Below are 23,304 nucleotides of genomic sequence, written 5' to 3'. Positions count from 1 at the left end.
AAGCATGCCATATGCCTTCTTTACCACCCTATCAACCTGTGTAGCCATTTTCAAGGAGCTATAGACTTGGACCCCAAGATCTCTCTGCTTATCAACACTGTTAAGAATCTTGCCATTAACAGTGTACTGTCTCTTTACATTTGATCTCCCAAGGTGCAACACCTCACACTTGGCCGGGTTAAACTCCATCTGCCATTTCTCCACCCATATCTGCAACTGATCTATATCCCGCTGTATCCTTTGCCAGTCTTTTACACTATCCACAACACCACCAATCTTCATATCATCTGGAAACTTATTAACCCACCCATGTACATTTTCATCCAGGTCATTTATATACTGTACACCACAAACAGCAGAGGTCCCAGTATGGATCCCTGCAGAACACCACTAGTCACAGACCTCCAGCTAGAATAAGTCCCATCAACCACTACCCTTTGTCTTCTATAGGCAAGCCAATTCTGAATCTAAATGGCCAACTCACCATGGATCCCATGCATCATAATCTTCTGGATGAACCTCCCATGAGGGACCTTGTCAAAGGCCTTATTAAGATCCATGTAGACAACATCCATTGCTCTACCTTCATCAATTACACTCGTCACCTCCTCAGAAAACTCAATCAAGTTAGTAAGACACAACTTGTCCTGCAAAAAGCCATGCTGTCTGTCCCTAATTAGATCATGGTTTTCCAAATACTCATTAATCCTATCCTGAAGAATCCTCTCCAGTAACTTACCTCCCACTGACATGAGAGTCACCAGTCTATAGTTTCCAGGATTATCCCTGTTTCCCCTTCTTGAATAATGAGACAACATTAGCTACTTGCCAGTCCTCCAGGACCTTGCCTCTGGCTAGAGAGGACACAAAGATCTTGGTCAAGGCCCCAGCAATCTCATCTCTTGCCTCTCTCAATAACCTGGGGTATATCCCATCAGGCCCTGGGGACTTAACCACCTTAATGCTCTTTAAGAGACCCAACACTGCCTCTTTCTTTATCTCGAAATACCCAAACATATTAACATGCTCCACACTGATCTCCCTATCCTCCACATCCTTCTCCTTGGTAAATACTGACACAAAGTACTCATTTAGGACCTTACCCACATTCTCCACTTCCAAGCACATATTCCCTCCTTCATCCTTGAGTGGTCCTACCCTCTCCCTAATTATCCTTTTGCTCTTGATATATATATAGATATATATAGAATACTTTGGGATTCTCTTTAATCCTATTTGCCAAGGACTTTTCATGGCCCCTCCTGGTTTTCCTAATTCCCTTCTTGAGTTCCCTTCTGGCTTCTTTATAATCCTAAAGGGCTCGTTTCCTAGCTTCCTAAGCTTTACATACATTTCCTTTTTCTTCACTAAATTCACCACCTTACTTGACATCCAAGGTTCCCTTACCTTGCTATCCTTGTCCTTCCTTCTTACTGGAACATTCCTGTCCTGTACTCTGTGCAGTTGGTCTTTAAGTCTCCCACAACAACAACCCAATTTGTTTTACACCTTTCCCTAAACTGCCTGCATATCTGTTCCTGAATGTCCCAGTGGCCACTGGGGGGGTCTGTAGTATAATCCCATCAGAGTGATTGCACCTTTCTCATTTTTGAGTCCTCCCCATATAGACTCAGTGGAAGAGCCCGACATTATGTCCCCTCTGAATGCAGCTGTGATAATGTCACTGATTATCAGTACAACTCCTCTCCCAACCCCACCCCCACTTTACCTGGTTTTCTAAAACATCAAAACCCTGGAACGTTAAGCATGTTCCTCCCCTCTCTCAACCAAGTCTCTGGGACAGAGTTTGTTAGGTGTGTCCAGGAGGGATTCCTGACACAGTATATGGACAGGCTGACTAGAGGAGAGGCCATACTGGACCTGGTACTAGGCAATGAGCCTGATCAGGTTTCAGATCTCTCGGTGGGAGAGCATTTTGGAGATAGTCACCATAACTCCTTGACCTTTACTATCGCCTTAGGGAAGTATAGGAGCAGACGATATGGGAAAGTATTTAACTGGGGGAGGGGGAATTATGATGCTATTAGGCTGGAACTTGGGAGTGTAAATTGGGAACACGTTCTTCGGTAAGTGCACAACAAAAATGTCAAGGTTGTTTAGGGAGTACTTGCATGGGGTTCTGGACAGATTTGTCCCATTGAGGCAGGGTAAGGATGGTAGAGTTAAGGAACCATGGTTGACAAGAGATGTAGAACATCTTGTCAAGAGGAAGAAGTTTTACTTAAGGTTTAGAAAGCATGGATCAGACAGGGCTCTGGAGAGTTACAAGGTAGCCAGGAGGGAGCTTAAGAATGGACTTTGGAGGGCTAGAAGGGGGCATGAGAAGACCTTGGCAAGTAGGATTAAGGAAAATCCCAAGGCTTTCTACATGTGTGTGAAGAATAGGAGGATGACTAGAGTTAGGGTAGTACAGATCAGGGATAAAAGAGGAAACATGTGCCTGGATTTCAGTAAGACATTTGATAAGGTTCCTCATGGGAGAATCATTCAGAAAGTCAGGAGGCATGGGATCCAGGGAAACTTGGCTCTGTGGATTCAGAATTGGCTCACCCATAGAAGGCAGAGGGTGCATATTCTGACTGGAGGTCGGTGACCAATGGTGTTCCATGGGGACCTATTGTGGGACCCCTGCTCTTTGTGATTTTTATAAATGACTTGGATGAGGATGTGGAAGGATGGGTTAGTAAGTTATGGCAGTGGAATGCTCCTCCTGTAAGATGTGGAAAGTCAGGGAACCTCACTGTCTCCCTGACGACTACATCTGCAGGAAGTGCACCCAGCTACAGCTCCTGACAGACCAGGTCAAGGAACTGGAACTGGAGTTGGATGTACTTGTGACCATCCGGGAGGCTGAAAACCTTGTAGATGAGACTCCCTGAGGTTGTCACACCCAGGGTACAGGCTGCAGATAGATGATTGACCATCAGGAGAAGTAAAGGGAGTAAGCAGTCAGTGCAGGGTTCCCCTGTGGCCATTCCCCTCAGCATATACCACTTTGGATACCACTGGGTGGGGTGATGACCTATCAGGGCACAGCAGCAGCCAAGTCAGTGGCACTGAGACTGGGTCTGAGGCTCAGTAGGGAAGAGTAAATTCAGGTAGAGCAATAGTGCAAAAGAGCAAAAGAACCTTGGTGTATGGGTGACGACTTTCTCCTCATGAATTCAGTTCAACCCTTTTGTCCAAGTTTGGGCCAAGAATCAAATGACTTAGTGCTGAGTTATGCTGGTAGAACTCAAACTGGGGATTAGTGGGCTGAATAAATAATACTTCTTGGACTGTAAATCATTTCCTTCAACATTCTGGTTATGATTAATTTTATTGATTATTTATAGGTTCATTATGACTTTGGCTTGAGAAATATTCTTTCTGTATTAAGAACATTGGGAGCTCAGAAGAGAGCACGGCCGGAAGATAGTGAGTCAACAATTGTCATGAGAGTTCTAAGAGACATGAATCTATCTAAATTGGTAAGGAAGAGTTGGAGAAATTTTCTTAAATATTTGAAATGAAGAAATATTGTTCCAAAATAAATTTCATTGTACCAGTTATGACAGGACAATGACTTCAGCAGAACCAAATTTTAGATAAAGGGTGCAGTGCACAACCACTCTTATATTATGTATTTAGCACAAGTGATTTAGAATAAGTAAAATGTATAAAATCACAAGGGGCATAGGTAGGGTAAACGCACATGGTCTTTTTCCCAGGGAAGGGGAACTTAAAACTAGAGGGCATAGTTTAAGGTGAGAGGTGAAAGATTTAAAAGAGAATTGAGGGGCAACTTCTTCATGCTGAGGGTGGTTTGTCGATGGAATGAGCTGGCAAAGAAAGTGGTTGAGGCAGGTACAATAACAACATTCAAAAGACATTTCGGTAACTATATGGATAGGAGGGGTTTAAAGGGATATGGGCCAAATGCAGGCAAATAGGGCTAGTTTGGTGGGCACTAAGGTCAGCATGGATGAGTTGGGCCAAAGATGCTGTATTACTCTATGCTCTATGACTGAATAGTGCAATGTGACTGATGCCTGCATTCTAGAGGAGCACTTCCTGTATGTTCAATGAGAGGAAAGCCTATTGATTAATAAAGATACTAAGCTGGTTATAGTGAACAAGTACAGCAATCTGGATGAGATTATGGGAGCTAAACTGGATAGCACTGTAAAATCAATGCATGAATTGGGATGCATGTTTAACTCAGCCCCATTTGCCTTAGTATAGGAGCACATAAAGTTTATGCTGTTTTTATTAATTCATTGAGAAATATGGATTTCGTGCAATGCCTCCATTAATTAGCTGTTCCTAATTGCTGCTGAACCAATGAGTTAGTTAAGAGACAACCCCACATAGGTGGGTCTGGAGTCACACAAAAATCATTCTCAGTAGGGATGGCAGAGTTCCTTTCTGAAGGACATCAGTGAACCAGATAAGTTTTTAAACAACTATCTGGCAGTGTTGAGGTTATCAAAATTCAGGTGAACTTTTTGAATTGCATATTTATTTAATTGCTCGAAGTTATGTTCCCAAATGCCATGGTGGGATTTGAACTCTACCTCCTGATCAATAGTCCAAAAGACTCATTGCTACCATTCTACACATTCCCGTTAATCAATCAGCACTACTTGTTCATTTACAGGCCAAAGCATATATAAAAACAGTCACAAGTAGCCAGCACCAGGTCCAGCATTTTCTGTATTCATTTCAGATGTTTAGCATCTGCAGTTTCTTGATTTTCATTTACAGCTGGCAATCAGTAGATTTCCTTCCTCTTGTTTGACCTGAAGCCATAAAACTTCAATCTGAAGTCAATGTGAAAGATACTCCTTCTCACCTGTGTACGACTGTGCCACCAGCTTTGGTGGGTCTGTCCCACCGGTGGGAAAGGTCATATACAGCAGTTGTGATAGAGGTGTCTAGTTCAGCTATGTGTTACGGATCTGTGAGAGTGATGATAGGTAAGCTGTCTCTATGAGGCATCTCCTCTAATTTTGGCACCTGTCTCCAGATATTCATGAGAAGGACTTTGCAAGGATGATAGAACTAGAAGTGCCACTTGCTATGTCGGAATTCAGTGCCTGGGTTAGTGCCATGTGGTTTATTTCATTCCTAATATGATGCAGCATTGCTGCTTTCTGTTTAACTGAATGGCATGTTTGCTGGATCAGTTAAGAATCAACCATATTTCTGTACATCTGGAGTTATATGTAGGTCAGACTAAATAGTGACAATGGTGAATTGGATAGGTATTTACAATAACCTAGTAGTTTCATAGTCACCATTTCTGAGACTAGGTTGTTAATAAAATTCATTATCTAACTAATTAATTGATCATACATTTCTGTCTGCTGTGTGGGATTTGAACTTGCCTCTGGGCTACTAGCCTGGTATGTAATCAGTGAACCATTGTACTCAGAGCAAATGCTTCTTGGCCTGATCACCATTTTCTACTTTTACTTTGTCATAATTGAATTGCATTTAATTCACAGGTGGATGAAGATGAACCCCTCTTCCTTAGCCTGATCAGTGACCTGTTCCCAGGTATACAATTGGATAGTAGCACCTATGTGGAACTGCAGGCAGCTGTTGCTAATCAGGTGGAAATTGCAGGATTAGTCAATCACCCACCATGGAATCTCAAACTTGTTCAGGTAATCACACATACAACCTTTTAATATTTCACACAGACAATAACCAAATACTAGTATCTCATAATGTTCACGAAATTGTGCAACATTTAGAAATTTCCCACTGTGTTCTTCTAATTTAACAAAATATTCTTAAATCAGCAAACTAGTGAACAGCTGAAACTGTAGTCCAACTTCAGTTCAGTTCATTCAGATAATGAGCATCTTTATTTTAATGGAGTTATTAGTTTTGCTGTACATCATCCATGCAATGATACGAGTTGTCCTATCCCCAAATTTTGAAAATTAGAAAGTAATTATCAATTTGGAAAGCAAATTAACAAATCTTAATTCATTTATTCATTGGTACATTAAAAATAAGCTCAGTAAATTAGGTCAGAAAGGTATGGAATTTCTTGTGAGTGCTTGGGGTAGTTTTCTGCAATGAGATGTCCTGGAAGCAACAGGGTGAAAGCCATTTTTAACTTATTAGTATTTAATGAGTCTGTTAACATTCTGATAGTGCTTGAACATTTATCTAAATGTTTGAGTTCACTCTGTTTATTGTTGTATTTATTATTACCATGTATACTATTTACTCTGTGACCTTCATGTGAGCAAGGAATGTCATTGCACCCTGCTGTATATGACAATAATCTAATCTATTTTCCCTGTAGCATATTGTCTCTCACATGTCCATTAATTCCCCCATGATTCTCTTGTCACCCACTTGCACTAGGAATTTACAATAGCCAATTAACCTACCAACCTACACGTCTTTGGGATGTGAGGGGAAACTGGAGCAACAGGAGCAAACCCAAATGGTCACAGGGAGAATGTGCACCCAAGGTCAGAATCAAACCCAGGTCACTGAAGCTGTGAGGCAACAGTTCTACCTGTTGTGCCACTGTCCTTTATTCAAAGAAACACTTTGCCAACTGGGCAGCTTGGACCTCACTGCAAGCTAGTCAAACATTTTCCAAAGTCTTCAAAGTGTGCCATAACTAACAGTGAGTGTTTTTTCCTGCATTTAGCTGCTGAGAAACCAATTCTACAAGGGTTTCAGCAATGATGCTGCCAGCAGTAATCTATTACTGGAGGCATCACTATGGTGACAATAGACAACATTTGATGGTTCGGAGATCTTGGGCCAGGAGTCTCAGACATGCACTTCCCAAAAGGGCTCAATCCTCCAAAGTCTTCAGGGACACCACTTCCTCCCAGTTCTTCTCTAATGAGCAAATTATCTGCAGGCTCAGATTTTCCAAGAATATAATGTCCTATGAGAAGACCTTCAACCATATTCTCAGGCCTGAACTGCTTTCTCCTTTTGAGTTCAAGATCACATTGATTCTCAGTTTCTTTGCCAGGGGTTCTTTACAAGTGGCAGTAGAATCACTGCAAAGCCTCACAGTTTGTTGGTCATTACAGCATCACTGAGATCACCCAGGCATTCTAGTTGTGGACAACTGTTTCAATCTACTTTGAGGAGTAGGTGGTGTATTGGGCATTAGGATTTCCCAGCATGGATGATTTACCTCAATGCAGGTAGCCATTCACATGCCCACAAGGGCTTTCCATAATAACCAGGAACTTCTGGTAAACAGGAAAGTTTTTTGCTCCATCAATGCACAGTTGGTCACAGATCACCAGAAATTATTCCTCATAGGAAACAGATATAGAGCAAATTACATGTGTTTTTGGTGATTGGCACCACTTGAAGGATTGGATCTTTGGCACTAAGGTATTATCTTCCTCTCCTGGCTACTCATACCCTGAAATTTATCCCAAACAAATGTGCTGACTTCATCATTGTGTGTTTGCTATGTTATCTAGCCAGTAGAGATCACAGCTGTGTCAGAGGATGATGAATTCTGCCCAGAGCTTGAAGATAGCAGAAGCAATGAAAATTACTGGAGGAAGTCCCCACTGAACATCCACAGTCTCCTAACACAGGAGAATGGCAATGACTGAAAGGGCAATAACGGGTTCCCTCATAGAAAGATGTTTCTTATAATAAGCTTACATGTCAGTTATCCAGTTAAATTTACCCTCTCTACGATTCCTGATACCCACATAGTTCAACCAAAATCAACAAGGAGAGCCCAGAGTACATGCTATAATTTTACATGTGCTCTGATCATTACACATAAATAAATGAATCCCTAATCCAAATTCTGAAATGGTTTGCTACAGACTTTCCGTTTCCTAAGGAATGGTACCTAGACAACAGACCACTGACCCCTGCACAAAATGCACTTCCCTTGCATCAGCTCCTTTCTGCAGGTCTAGACATTGTTACATATTCTCAACTCTTTCAATTGTGGTTGATATTGATGGTAGCTGGATGGCATTGCAGTCACAAACAGCTGATACATCACAATAAATAGATCAGTTTGTCATTGCTTTTCACTCAGTGCACAGCAATTGAACACCAGATAACTTTAGAAAAGAATAATAAGATTGAGCAGAGGCAGCACAGACTTATGAAAGAGAATCCTTGTGTAACTAGTCTGTTGGAGTTCTTGAAGTACATGACCAATAGAATAGATAAGGGGGATCAGTTAAGGTGGTGTATTTAGATTTTTCGAAGTGTTTTAATGAGGAAGTCGGTCGACAAGGTCAGAGCACATGGAATTGTGAACGGTGTACTGACATGGTTTGAAAATCTGTTAACAGACAGAAAGCAAAGAGTGAGAATTAATGGGTTTATCTCAGGTTGGCAGACTGTGACCGCTTGGGTACCATTGGGGTCGGCGCTTGGGCCTTAGCTAACGCAATCTATATTAATGATTTGGCTGAGGGAACCAAATGTCACATTTCCAACTAAGATGGCGTGAAATTTCTTCATTCAGAGGATGGTAAACCATGGTATTCCCTACCCTGGAGGGCTGTGCAGAGGTCATTTGCAATGTTCATTCAAAATGGAGATCAGTGCAGAGATAATGAATGTATTGGTTGTTTTCTGCCAAAATTCCCTGGATTCGGAAGAGATCCCAGGGGATTGAAAAACTGCAAATATAATACCATCATTCAAGAAAGGTGGGAGATGGAAACCAAGGATCTGTAACCTAATTAGCCTATTATTTGTCATCGGGAAATGTTGGAATTCAATATTAACATTTTGAAAGTCAGAGGACAATCAAGCAGAATCAACATAGTTTTCTGAAAGGAAAATTGTGTTTGATAAATTTGTTTGAGTTTTCCAGTGACACTAAAGGCAGTACAGGCCTTCCCCGGGTAATGAACTGGTTCTGATTTTATAATGTCCAGAAGTTGATTTTGTCCGTAAGTCAGAAAATACAAAAATACACAAAGATCACTCAATATGGTAACCACACCTCCACTGTATTGGAATGAATGGCATCAAAAGCACATAAGACTGATGAGAAAGAACAATTACCAATAGAGGAAACTAGTTCTGCTGTTTAGAGGAATGAACGTACATACATACATCAGACTTTTGAATTTTGAATATTATGAGAGCTCACTCGTATGTAGGGGGGTCCATGAGTTGGCCGTTCATAATCCAGGGATTGCCTGTATAATTCTTCCACAGTAAAATAATGTTCTGGACTCCTGACTACAGCAAATGTAAGAGTACCTTAAAATGGGGCTTTTTGCTCCAAGACATCTGAAATGACCTACTTCTTCAGGAAATGTGGCTTCTCCTCTCCTGTAGTTGATGGAACACTTACTCACATTACCTCCGTTTTCTGCACCTCTGCTCTTACGCCCTTAACCTCCACAACAGCACATGGATAGTTTGCTCGGTCCTGGCTTTCCACCCTACCAGCCTTCCCATCCGACATGTCGTCCTTCATCATTTCCACCAGCTGCAACGGGATCCCACCATCAGTCACATCTTCCCCTCACTGCTCATTTGTGCCTTCTGCAGGAACATAGAACGTAGGACAGTACAGCACACGAACAGGCTCTTTGGCCCATGATATTGTGCCGAACTAATTAAGCTAATGACACCTGATTAAAATAATCTCTTCTGCCAGCACATTGTTCATGTCCCTCAATTCTCTGCAATATTCATGTGCCTATCTGAGAGCCTCTTAAATTCCTTTATTATATCTGTCTCCACCACCATCCCTGAACCCTGGACCAGTCTCTCTGTGACTCCCTGGTTTGCTCATCCCTTCCCACCCATCCCTCTCTGTCCCCCGGCACCCTCCCTTCCAACAGTAGGAGGGGCAACATGTCTCTATGCATCCACCCTCACCACCATCCAGAGACCCAGACAGCCCTTCCAGGTCAGACAAAGATTCACATGCACCTCCTTCAACTTCGTCTACTGCCTCTGATGCTCTCGATGTGGGCCCTCCACATTGGCAAGAAGAGGCGGTCGTTTTGTGGAACAACTAGTTTCTGCCTTCAAATGCCATCCTGAGCTCCTGGTTGCATGCCATTTCAGCTCCCCTTCCCATTCCCACAGCGACTTGTCAGTACTTGGCTTTCTCCACTGCCAGGATGAGGCCAAATGCAGACTAGAAGAACAGCACCTCCATATTCTGCCTGGGTAGTCCACAACCCAGTGGTATGAACATTGTATTTTCAAGCTTCAGATAACTCGCACTCCCTGTGCTCCTTTCTTCCACCCCCACCCACCCACCCACCCCCATTCCCAGTTACGCAGTTTCATTTCCCTCCCCCACCTGGTTCCATCTGCCTACACACACATACTGGTTCTCCTACCCCCTCCCTCATCTGGTTCCACATCGCCTTTGTCTCTGTGTCTGCCTCCTTCCCCTCCTCCCATCTGGCTCCTTTTCTATTTCCTTGTCTGTCTTTGCTTATCGTCTACCAGCCACTGTCTCCTGATTCTTCCCCTCCTCCTCAACGACCTGGCTCCATCTGCCCATCATCTCCCTCCTCGCCTGGTTACACCTATCGCCTGACAGCTCCTGCCTTACCCTTCTCTCTCACCTCTTTATCTGGCCACCTCCCTTCTCAGTCCTGATGCAGGGTCTCAACCCGAAACATGGACTACTCCTTTGCCTCCACAGATGCTACTTGACCCTCTGAGTTCCTCTGGTAGTTTGTTTTTTGCTCTTGAATTAGATTGGTTATCTGTTTCTTAAGCAATACAGACACTTTGGGCTGAATTATCATGAAAAGACTGCTGTTCAATTTTCAGCTGTTTGAAATAGCCAGAGTTCGTCATGGACTGATGACGTTGGGTCCGAGTGGCTCTGGAAAGACTTGTGTCATTCGCATCCTAATGCAAGCACTGACTGAATGTGGAGCCCCTCATCGGGAGATGCGCATGAATCCTAAGGCTATCACCGCTCCACAGATGTTTGGCCGATTAGATACTGCAACTAATGATTGGACTGATGGAATCTTTTCAACACTTTGGAGGAAATCCATTAAAGCAAAAAAAGGTAATTCCAGTTCTGAAGTTCTGCATTGTTAGTTGTTTCCATAGTTTTGAAACCAGTGAGACAGATAATTTTCAACTTTGATGAAAACAGGACAATTGCGCAGGCAGTGGGGATGAAAATTTATCCAGAAGTATCTGAGTCATACATTAACATTTTATAGATCAGCATATTATAAATTCTAATCTACCTGATACAAGAGTGATAGATCATTCTCCAGATAGCTTTTCTTATTTGATAACTAATAACATTAAGATAGGGGGCCATGATGTGTATGAGAAGACTCTTTACATCATCCTCATCAAAATAGAGAAATAGGGGCAAGAGTAGGGCATTTGCCCTCGAACCGGTTCTATCATTCAATAAAATTACAACTGATCTTAGCCTCAGTTCCATTTTCCTGCCTGCTTCCTACTGTAACTCTTGTCTTCACTTTAGAATAAACACCTATTTCCTTGGTGTTTCTAATGGTCTACCATAAAGTTGATACTTTAAGTGAAAAAGCATCAGTTGTACAAGACGTGGTGAGACCGCATTTGAAATATTGTGTTCAGTTATAATCGCCCTGTTAGAGTAAAGATGCCATTAAGCTGGAAAGAACGCAGAAAAGATTTACGTATATGTTGCCAGGACTCGGGGGACTGAGTTATAGAGAGAGGTTGAGCAGGCTAGGACTTTATTCATTGGAGCATAGGAGAATGAGGGGTGTATAAAATCATGAGGCATGCAGTCTTTTTCCCAGGGTTGGGGAATCAAGAACTAGGGGGCATAGGTTTAAGGTGAGAGGGGAGAGATTAACTGGGAACCTCATAGGCAACTTTTTCACCCAGAGGGTAGTCCGTATATGGATGTGAGCTGCCAGAGGAAGTGGTTGAGGCAGGTACATTAACAACATTTAAAAGACACTTGGACAGGTACATGGGTAGGAAAGGTTTAGAGGGATATGGGCCAAATGCAGAAAATGGGACTAGCTTAGATGGGAATCTTGGTTGGCATGGACCAGTTGGGCCAAAGGGCCTGTTTCCACGCTGTATGACTCTATAAAACTGGTCCAGAATTTTCTGGCGTGCTGCAACTTTCCATTAAATTCTCCCTCACTCTGGCTTGAAATTTTCTTGCACTATGTAAGATAGACATCCAATGTTGTAGCTCTACTCAAACAGGGTGCTTTGAGAAATAGGTAATTCTAGAGCACTATTCTACAGTTTGTAGCTGAGATATCATTGAGGCTCACAGCTCTGGATGTTTCCCATGCCCAGCCATTTCTTGACATCACACAGAGTGAATTGAATAGGGTCTGGAGAAGACCAAAATAGATCACTGACTTATTGAGTCATAGAGTTGGAAACAGGCCCTTCGGCCAAACTTATCCATGCTGACCAAAGTGCCTTACTGAGCTGTTCCCATTTGCCTATCTTTGGCCATATCCCTCTAAACTTTTCCTATCCATGAACCTGTCTAAATGTCTTTATAAATGTTGTAATTGTACCTACCTCTACCACTGACAGCTCGTTTCATATACCCAGCATCCTCCACTTTAAATCTTTCCCCCCTCACCTTAAACCTCCGCCCTCTAGTTTTAAACTACCTCTATCCTGGGAAAAAGACTGACCATCCACCTTAACTATGCCCTCATGATTTTCTATACCTCTGTGAGGTCACCCCTCAGCCTCCTTTGCTCTAGGGAAAACAGTCCCAGCGTATCCAGTCTCCCTTATAACTCAAGCCCTCCAGTCCCAGCAACATCCTTGTGAATCTTCTCTACACCCCATCTAAGTTAATCACATCCTTCCTATAGTATGGCAACCAGAATTGCACGCAATATTCCAGGTGTGGTCTCACCAACATTTTGTCCAGCTGTAACATGACATCCTAACTCTTATACTCAACACCCTGTCCAATGAAGGCAAGCATACCAAATGCCTTCTTCCTGACTTGGTCTACATCTGTTTCCACTCTCAAAGAACTATGTACTTGTACCCTCTCTGTTCTACAACACTCCTGAGGACCCTGTCACTTACTGCCCTGGTTTAACTTCCTAAAATGCATCACTTTGCACATAGCTGAGTTAAATTTCATCTGCCATTCCCTACCCCACTTTCATCGTTGATCTAGATCCTGTTGTAGCCTTAGATAACCTTCTTCACTGTCCACCACACCACCAATTTTAGTGTCATCTGCAAATTTACTAATGCCACCTACATTCATCAATATATATGACAAACAACTGTGGACCCAGCACCGATCCCCTCGACACACCACTGGTCACAGGCTCCAATCTGAAAAACAATCCTACACTACTACCCTCTGGCTCCTTCCTCCAATCCAATTTTGTAATCAATTGGCTAACTCACCATGGATTCCATGTGCGCCCATCTGTATCTGGCTTCTGGACTTTCTGACCAGCAGACCTCAGTTGGTTAGAACTGGTTGTAACATTTCATCCAGCTTGACCCTCATCACTGGTACTCTCCAGAATTGTGTGTTCAGTCCCCTGCTCTACTCCCTGTTTACCCATGACCGTGTGGCCAAATACAGCACCAACTCAATCTTCAAGTTCGCTGATGACACCGCTGTTATAGGCCGGGTCAACAATATTAAGTCTTTGTATCTTATGTTTACACAGCAAATTAATACATTCAATAGACATTGACATGTAATGCCTTTGGTATTGGTATTGGTTTATTATTGTCACTTGTACCGAGGTACAGTGAAAAACCTGTGTGGTTTTTGTAAATTTGGTTTCTAGGTGAGAATATCTGGATCGTTCTGGATGGCCCAGTAGATGCTATATGGATAGAAAATTTAAATTCCGTACTAGATGACAATAAGACCTTAACACTGGCTAATGGTGATCGTATTCCCATGGCTCCTTCCTGCAAATTATTGTTTGAGGTACACAACATTGAGAATGCATCTCCGGCCACGGTGTCCAGGATGGGGATGGTCTATATCAGCTCTTCTACTCTTAGCTGGAAGCCAGTTTTGAAGGTAACAGCCTCAGCATGTATGGAAAATACTTCTGATGTCCTGTATTTGTGATATAAACAAGGTGATGTCTTGGAAGGAATTTGAAATAAATGCTTCCAATGTGGATTTCCTGGGATTTGGGAAACTCAGCATTCAAATGGAGGCAAAGTTGAGCAACATCTCATGGGGCTGGTTAAAGGTCAGCTGCTGTGATAGGAGAGAGCTAACACACTTCTCACTTGATGCAATGGAGAGGACTGACCACAGTTCAAAAATCTAGGATGTAGAAGTTGTTTGAATGGAGATAAGAAACAATAAAGTAATTTGAGGGAGTGGTGTATAGGCCCCCTAACTTTCACTCTACATCACGTAAGGAACAGTTTTACCAGCTGGAGCATCAGGTTTCAGAGCTTGAGTGCTGGATGGAGGTACTATGATATATCTGCTCAGCTGAGAGTAACACAGATAGCACGTTTTAGAGGGGGACACTCCACTGCTTAAAGAACAGGCTCAAGGGTGACATAGTGGTTCAGTCATTAGAGTCACTGTCTCAAAGAGCCAGAGACCTAGGTTCCATCCTGACCTCGGGTGCTGGCTGTGTGGAGCTTGCACATTCTCCCTGTGTGGGTTTCCTTCTAGTGCTCTGATTTCCTCCCACATCCCAAAGATGTGTGGGTCGGTGGATTAGTTGGCCACTGTAAATTGTTCCCAGTGTAGTTGAATCTGGGGGAAGTTGATGAGATAGTGGGGAGAATAAAAAATGGGATTAGTTTAGGATTTTGTGGAAATGGGCAATTGATGGTCATTATGAACTGAGTGGGCCAAAGGAACTGCTTCACATGCTGTTCCTTTGTATCCCTATATAAGATATCTTTATTAGTCGCATGTACATTAAAACACACAGTGAAATAGATCTTTTGCATAGAGCGTTCTGGTGGCAGCCCGCAAGTGTCGCCACACTTCTGGCGCCAACATAGCATGCCCACATCTTCCTAACCAGTACGTCTTTGGAATGTGGGAGGAAACTGGAGCACCCGGAGGAAATCCACACAGACATGGAGAGGACATACACACTCCTTACAGACAGTAGCCTGAATTGAACCTGGGTCGCTGGCGCTGTAAAGCGTTATGCTAACCACTACACTACTATGCCTGCCCTATGACTCAGATTCTACAATCAGTCAGAGAAGGAATGGGTGAGCAGGCAAGTTGTCAGGGAAACTGCAAACTCCAAAACTTTCTGCATGTTGCAAAAAGATTGGAATGAATGTATGTCTGGGGAGTCCAACCAAAACCAAGGTCATGGCATGGTGGGTGACTCAGCTGAACAATGGGGGGAGTGCAAGAGTCCAAAGATAGTAGTGGTCGGGGACTCAAAAGTGATGGGGATAGACAGGCATTTCTGCAGCTTTTGACATGAATCCACAATGGTGTGTGGTGTCCTTAACGCCTGGGTCAAAAAGATTGTGAAGCATTTTAAAAGGGAGAGGGTAAACGACCAGAAGTCATGGTTCAGATTATTATCAATATCACAGGTTAAAAGAGGGATGAGGTCCTGCAATATGAATTTAGGGATCTGGCTATCTCTAAGATTGTACTTCCTGTGACATATGCAGTCAAGAATGGGAATTGGAGGACAGGCCAAATTAATGTGTGGCTAAAGAGATGGTCTGGGAGGGAGGTGGACAGATTGCAACTGAGTAGGAATGTGTCCAATATCCTTCCTGGGAGTTTTGCTCGTGCTGTTGTAAACTAATTTGGCACGTAATGGGACATGGTATATTTACAGCTGAGGGGGGTGGGAGATGTGGTAGGAAGGAAAACTACGACAGCCTCGAATTCAGAGAAGACATGGGTACATGGTGGGGGATGGAAGGGAAGGAGGTTAAATTTCATCTATTTTAATATATGGAGTCTTACACATAACGCAGCTGTACTGACAGCAACACACAAAAAGCTGGAGGAACCCAGTGGGTCAGGCAGCATCTGTGGAGGGAAATAGACAGTCAGCATCTCAGGTCGAGACCCTTCATTTGGACTGAGAATGTTGATAGACACATGAGAATATTGTTACTGTGATGGAGACATGGTTGAGTGGAGGATAGGAATGCTATAGAATGCTCAAGCATGACAGGGAGGGATGTAAAAGAGAAGGTAGAACTGCAATATTACATGGCAATCGGAGTGCTATAAGCACTGTGCAAAGTCAACCCAGTTGATAGAAGATTGTGATCCTATAGTCCTTAGTAGGATCCCACTTAACACACACAGACTACTTAATACTGTGAAAAGACAAGAGTGTATTTCTTTCCAACCTTGTTGCCTAGAAATCTGAATGCCTTGTGCTGCTTTTATCAGGACTACACAGATGAAAATGAGTTTTATCAAGAACAAAGTACAATTGCAATCATTTCTATGTTACACTGCTACAAAACTTTAACCCAGTATTTGTGTCATGATGTGGCTTGTGCATCTAATGTGCTTTTAGCATCAAACTTGCATACAATTGCATCAGTCTTTGTGCAATTTTAGAACACTGCAGCATAAATTAGATGACTCTAATCTAAGGAACATCTGTTGTTTGGCAGTCAAATCAACCTTCCGACATCCTTTGTTTTTGTTTTAGGATTCTGGTATCTACAGCTTTTTGTTCAAATAACTTTTACTCTCTGGCTCAACAAACAATCTGCTGGAGGAACTCAGCAGGTTGAGCAGCATCTGTAGGAAGAAAGGAATTGTTTCCTTTCCTGCCACAGATGCTGTTTGACCTGCTACGTTCCTCCAGTAGATTGTTTGTTGCTCCTGATTCCAGCATCTGCAGTCTCTTCTGTATCCTTTATTCCCTGGCTGTTGAATTGATCACTTCCAGACTATCTCCTTGTACATTTTTGTGTTATTAAACCTATGGAATAATAATTGGCTCAATCACAAACTTACCATAGATATGCATTGTCCACTTACAAAGATACCATTTACATATCTCCTGACCTGACCAGGCCAGTTTGTACAGTGCTTGTGATTTTTACGTAATGTTTTCTGTCATCCTGGTACCATTGCTACTTCGGTAACATTCCAAGATATAGACCCATAGACCCAATGTAGTCCCTTATTATCAGATTGAAAATATTAATAGTTATTTAGCAGTTTATCCATTGTCAACATAGTTTAGTATGACATAAGAAACCTGGAGCTACTAGAATGATGATGTTGTTCTTTTCAATTTTTGGTTGGTAGGCCGTGTCTTTGATTTGGTACCTCAAAGGTATTACAACAGGTGTAAGAAATGTGATCATAACCCAAAAATCATTGTTCAAAAGTTACAATTTGATTCTCAAAAGAAAGATTAATCATTAAAAGGTAATAGACAATAGCTAAGGTTAAAAGAATCAGAAGTAGAGAATTAACAGGATTCAATCATTATTCTGAAAATTTCTGTGCTTTGACTTAAAGGCCTGGTTAAATAAACGTCTTCCTCGGGAGGCTGAAATTCTACAAGCCCTGTATAATAAAGCCTTTGAAGAAAGTTATGTGTACATGAAATTAAATCTGAATCCAGTAGTGGAGCTGCTGGAGTGTAACTACATTATGCAGGTTGGAAATCTTTTTATGTTAATGTTTGAATTGAATATATATTTATAACCACCAAGCCTTTTCAATACTATATGTATATTCTGCATCATTAGCAACACTGATCCACTAGAATAAAATCAGAAAATGCTACAAGCACTCCAAGCATCTTTCCACAGGTGTTGTCTGACCTGCTGAGTGTTGCAGCATTTCTGTTTTACAGGTTTTTGAATGTTGATCTTGATTCACTAGAAGCAGGTTCAAGGTGAGGAGTAAATCCAGGAGTCCTTGAATTAATTCTGGAAACCAGCTGTAAAGACTTATGGCTTCAAGTCAAATAAAGTATAATGCACAGAATATACTGTGGATCAGAAAATACAATGTGCAGAAACAAACAATTGTTGGTAGACCATTGACCAAATTAAACAATTCTTGAAGAACGTCGCTGTCAGACCAGGCATGCCAAAAGTGATGAGGGAATGAACAGGAGGGACCAAACTGACCTGATCAAAATCATTTTGTCTGTCTTAGAGATGAACCTTCAGGACAATGTTGGTAACAGAGTGGGCTGCACAAAATCCTGGTGCAGACCTCACTGTAGACCCCTGAACCATTAATTATGATAAATAGGATGAAGAACAGATTGTACCTAACATATTAATTTTCAGTTTCCAGGAGGTACTGTGGGCCATAAGCAATACCTAAACTGCATTCATAATGTATGACTTCTATGAACCAAAATATTTTCTTATCACTATCAACCCACTGATAAATGCTGGTTCAAAATTAAGAATGCTGAAACTAAAACACAATACTTTGCATGCTAAACAGCTGACATCATGTGGTCTGAGCTTAGTGGTTGCATAACAACAGATTGGTTCAAAGCCACTGAGAATTGGGCTAGCTTCTCGCTATAAGTTCCTGCCAGGAAATCATCTGAGGTAAATTTAAAGGTTGTTTAAATGTCATCTACCAGTCACTGACTGGCATGACGTCACTGACTGCAAGTTCTGGATCAATATATTGACGTTTGAGTGTTGTGCTTTATTTGGATGTTAATACACATTTAAGAAACATTTAAATATTTAATATTTCTTATTTTGGAAAAATCCTCTTGCAAGAGAGGCACTGACCAACAAGGGATGATTTTATCTCCTTTAGTCACTTATACTGCTGGATGGTTTGATGCCTTCAACAGAAGATGGAGGACTTTCTGATGAATTGCAGCTTAATCGGCTCTTTGTATTTGTACTGATGTGGAGCGTTGGTGCCTTGTTGGAGCTAGATGGCAGAGTTAAACTTGAGCAATTCCTCCGGAAGCACAGGAGTAGACTTGACCTACCAGTGATCCCTGCAGATAGCAATCAGACCATGTTTGAGTTTCTTGTTAATAAGACAGGTAAGAACAATATAACTACAGGATGAATTTTAGCCAAAGAACCTGCCTCTATTCAGCCTACTTTCAACATTAACAAATGTGGTCCAAGTGGCAATTCCTCCCCCCCCCCCCCCCCCCCCCACCACAGATGTTGCTCGACCCGCTGAGGTCTTCCAGCAGATTGCTTATTGCTCCAGATTCCAAGAGGGATGCGGAAGCTTTAGAGAGGATGCAGAAGAAGTTTACCAGGATGCTGCCTGGATTGGAGAGCATGTCTTATAAGGATAGGTCAAGTGAACTAGGGCTTTTCTCTTTGGAGAGAAGGAGGATGAGAGGAGACTTGATAGAGGTGTACAAGATGATAAGAGGCATAGATCAAGTGGACAGTTAATGACTTTTTCCCAAGGCAAAAATGGGTAATAATCAGGGGGCATAATTTTAAGGTGATTGGAGGAAGGTATAGGGCGGATATCAGAGGTGAGTTTTTTAACCAGAGAGTGGTGGGTGCATGGAATGCACTGCCGGCAGAGGTTGTGGGGGCAGATACACTAGGGACATTTAAGAGGCTCTTAGATCGCCACATGAATGATATAGAAATGGAGGGGTATGTGGGAGGGAAGGTTTAGATAGATCTTAGAGCAGGATAAAATGTTGGCACAACATCGTGGGCTAAAGGGCCTGTACTGTAATGTAATGTTCTATGCTCTATCTTGTGTCTCCAACATCCCAGAGAATGTCCTCTGCACTAATTCTGCCACAATTACATCCCTTCTAAAGTGTGGTGACCAGCTGCACACAATAAGGCTTGTAATCTGCAGCTGATCTCTCTGGAGATTATGTGCAAAGAAGACTATGACTGGAAAGTGTTTGAGGTGGGGTGGTAATAAAATGAAAATGCTGGAACTGTAAGATACATATTAGAGAAGGAAAACATTCAATGCTAGAAATATTTAGCAAGTCAGGTGGCATCTGTGGAAATAGAAGCAGAGTTAACCTTTGCTGACCTTTCATCAAAGCTGTCAAATTCTGATACAAACTTGGAATCTGGTCATTTGAACTTGTTGAATTCAGAGTTAAGTCCTGAGTGCTGTTATGTGCCAGGTCAGAAGATTCTGTTCTTCAAGTGTGCACTGGTCTTCATTTGAAAAGTGTAAGAGCATGGAGACGGAGGGAGTGGGTGGTGGAATTAAATTGACAGGCACCAGAATTGCCTAGTCACCTTTATGCACTCTGTACAGAGGTGTTTTGCAAAGTCATCACCAAATCTTTGTTGTGGAGGAGACTACATAGTGAGCACCAAATGCACTATCTAAATTGGAAGAGGTAGATGTGAATCTCTGGTTCACCTGGAAGGAGTATGTGAAAAGGGAAGAGGTAAAAAGATAAATTTTTGTACCTCCTGCACTATGACTTTATGTTGAAAAGGGGAATGAGTATTGGAAAACTGACACAGAACCTTGTGGAGGGAACAATTCCCTCAGAATGTTGAAGGGGGATGGAAAATGTGATGATGGCATCTTGTTCAAAGTGGTTAAAGATTAGGGGGTGATGCATTGAGTGGATGGCTGATGAAATTGAAGGAGAAGACAAGGAGATCCCTGACCCTGTCTGGGTGGGAGGAGAGCGGTGTAAATAGAAGTCTGAGAAATGTAACAGATGCAATTGAGTGCATTAATAATTCTGGTGGAGGGAAAGCCACAGTTGAGAAAAAGGGAGACACCTCAGATGCACTAATGTGGCAGGTGCTCATAAGGTTTCACATATCTCACAAAGAAACCAATGTAGCTTGGCGGCACACAGGTTTCTTACAGTTCGTGCAAGATTACAAACTGCTTCAGGTCAAGACCCGCTGAGTTCTTCAAGCAGTTTATTTTTTTGCTCCAGATTCCTGCTACTGCCTGGTATTTCTCCCCACGACACACATCCCTCTAATCTTATTTGCTCATCCTTTAGAGTGCCAGTCTCTGAGATGGAGTTGTGGTATATTCGTCATTAATACCACTCAAGACAAAGCACTTCAGAAATTAAGAGGCTTAAAATTTCTGGCTTGTCTGACTGGCAGAAGTCAGAGAGTGGGGATAAAGGGGTCCTTTTCAGGATGACTGCCAGTGACCAGTGGAGTTCCGCAGGGATCAGTGTTGGGACCGCAACTTCTCACTTTATACATTATGATCTGGATGAAGGAACTGATGGCATTGTGGTCAAGTTTGCAGTTGATACAAAGATAGGTGGAGGGACAGGTAGTGTTGTGGAGGCAGGGAGTCTGCAGAAGCACTTGGACAGGTTGGGAGAGTGGGCAAGAAGTGACAGATGGAGTACAGTGTAGGGAAGTGTGGGGTTATGCACTTTGGTAGGAAGAATAAAGGCGTAGACTATTTTCTAAATGGGGGAGAATTCAGAAATCGAAGTTGCAAAGGGACTTGGGAGTATTAGTTAAAGATTCCCTTAAGGTTAATTTGCAGGTTGAGTCAGTAATAAACAAGGCAAATGCAATGTTAGCATTCATTTCTAGAGGACTAGAACATTAAAGCAAGGATGTACTGTTGAGGCTTTATAAGACCTTGGTGAGACTGCATTTGGAATATTGTGAGCAATTTTGGGCCCTGTATCTAAGGAAAGATCTGCTGGCCCTGGAAAGGATCCAGAGGAGGTTCACAAGAATGATCCCACGAATAAAAGGCTTGATATATGAGGAGTTTTGATGTCTCTGGGCCTGTACTCGCTGGAGTTTAGAAGGATGAGGGGGGATCTCATTGAAACCTACCAGATACTGAAAGGCCTGGATAGAGTGGACATAGAGAGGATGTTTCCATTAATAGGAGAGTCTGGGATCCAAGTGCACAGCTTTAGAATTCAGGGATGTCCCTTTAAAATTAAGATGAGGAGGAATTTCTTCAGCCAGAGGGTGGTGAATCTGTGGAATTTGTGCCACAGAGAGTTGTGGAGGTCAAGCCTTTGGGTGTATTTAATGCAGAGATTGATCGGTTCTTGGTTGGTAGGGGCGTTAGGGTTATGGGGAGAAGGCGAGAAAATGGGGTTGAAAAAAAAATCAGCCATGATTAAAAGGCAGAGCAGACTTGATGGGCCAAGTGGCCTAATTCCACTCCATATCTTATGGTCTCTCTTTTTCTCACTTTTCTGTGTGTTCTGCAATGAAGATAGATATCTAATATATGTTTAGTACCTCGGCCATTTCTTTACGCCTTATCATTGCTCCTATGTGGGAACCAAGTTATGTTTTCCTCCTCTTCCTTTTCTCTCTGTAATTGGAGCCCATTACTTTTTGTTTAATACTTCTTGCTAACTTGCTTCCATGTTCTACTTTCTCCTCTGCTATTTTTAGGTCACTGTCCTTGAATCAATACAATGCTTCACTTTCTATGTTCTATATCCTCAGTTAGGCATGGATGGATCCAATTTCCAATTCCTTGCCCCCAACTGCCTCGCCTTCACCATGGACGTCCAGTCTTTATACACTTCCATCCCCCATCAGAGAGATCTTGGGGCCCTCCCTTCTTTCTGGAAAAAAAGACCCAACCCTCCACTGGGACTCTCATCCACATGACAAATCTGGTTCTTACCCTCAACAATTGTTCCTTCAATTCCTCTCACCTTCTACAAATCAAAAGTCTAGCCATGGGCACTCACATGGGCCCCAGCTACACCTGTCTTTTTGTTGGCCATATGTGAAAAACACGATGCTGGAGGAACTCAGCAGGCCAGGCAGCATCCGTGGAGAAAAACAGCTCCATGGATGCTGCCAGGCCTGCTGAGTTCCTCCAGCAGCATCGTGTTTTTCATCTAGATTCCAGCATCTGCAGTCCTTTGTTTCTCTTGTTTCATATGTACTCTTTCATTCCTCTTCAACTCTTTCTCCATTACATTCAATCAGTTAAATGAAAGTGTTCATTTAAGATCTCACCATTATCCTCTGTCTCCACACATAAGTTGCCTTTTCATCTCTAATGGTCCCTACTCTTTCCCTGGTTACCCCCTTACCCTAAATGTACATACAAAATATATAGGAATTTTCCTTAGTCATGCCAGCCAATGCTATTTTGTACCCTATCTTTATTTGTACCCCCTTTGCTCTCTATATTACTTTCAGGCCTTTTCAATTATTTTTAAGCTTCCATAAGCTTCTTTTTTTTTATCCAGCCCTTAATATCCCTTCACACTCTGGGCTCCCTGGACTTGTTTGTGTTTTTTCACCATTTCAAGAACACATTGGCCCTGAACTCACAATGTTTCCCTTTTGAATGATTCCAAATGGCTGCATGTAAACTTAACTCCAGGTGGCTGCTACCAGGCTAGCTTTGCCAGGTCTTAGATTGAATATTGCAATCGGCCT

General features: G+C 42.4%; 1 protein-coding gene across 1 annotated transcript in view; it reads left to right on the top strand.

Moving 5' to 3' along the window:
- The window catches only part of LOC127575526 (dynein axonemal heavy chain 8-like), a 443,415-nt gene that overhangs the window by 283,911 nt on the left and 136,200 nt on the right, over nt 1-23,304 (top strand). The window contains 6 exon segments of the mRNA XM_052025459.1: nt 3,357-3,491; nt 5,511-5,672; nt 10,795-11,041; nt 13,788-14,029; nt 17,459-17,599; nt 18,737-18,974. Coding sequence (XP_051881419.1) covers nt 3,357-3,491; nt 5,511-5,672; nt 10,795-11,041; nt 13,788-14,029; nt 17,459-17,599; nt 18,737-18,974 — 1,165 coding nt within the window.

This window comes from Pristis pectinata, chromosome 10 (genome assembly GCF_009764475.1).
Source record: "Pristis pectinata isolate sPriPec2 chromosome 10, sPriPec2.1.pri, whole genome shotgun sequence".
NCBI classification, from domain to species: domain Eukaryota; kingdom Metazoa; phylum Chordata; class Chondrichthyes; order Rhinopristiformes; family Pristidae; genus Pristis; species Pristis pectinata.
Note: the sequence above shows the minus strand (reverse complement) of the source record. Positions and strands in the feature narration are given on the sequence as shown.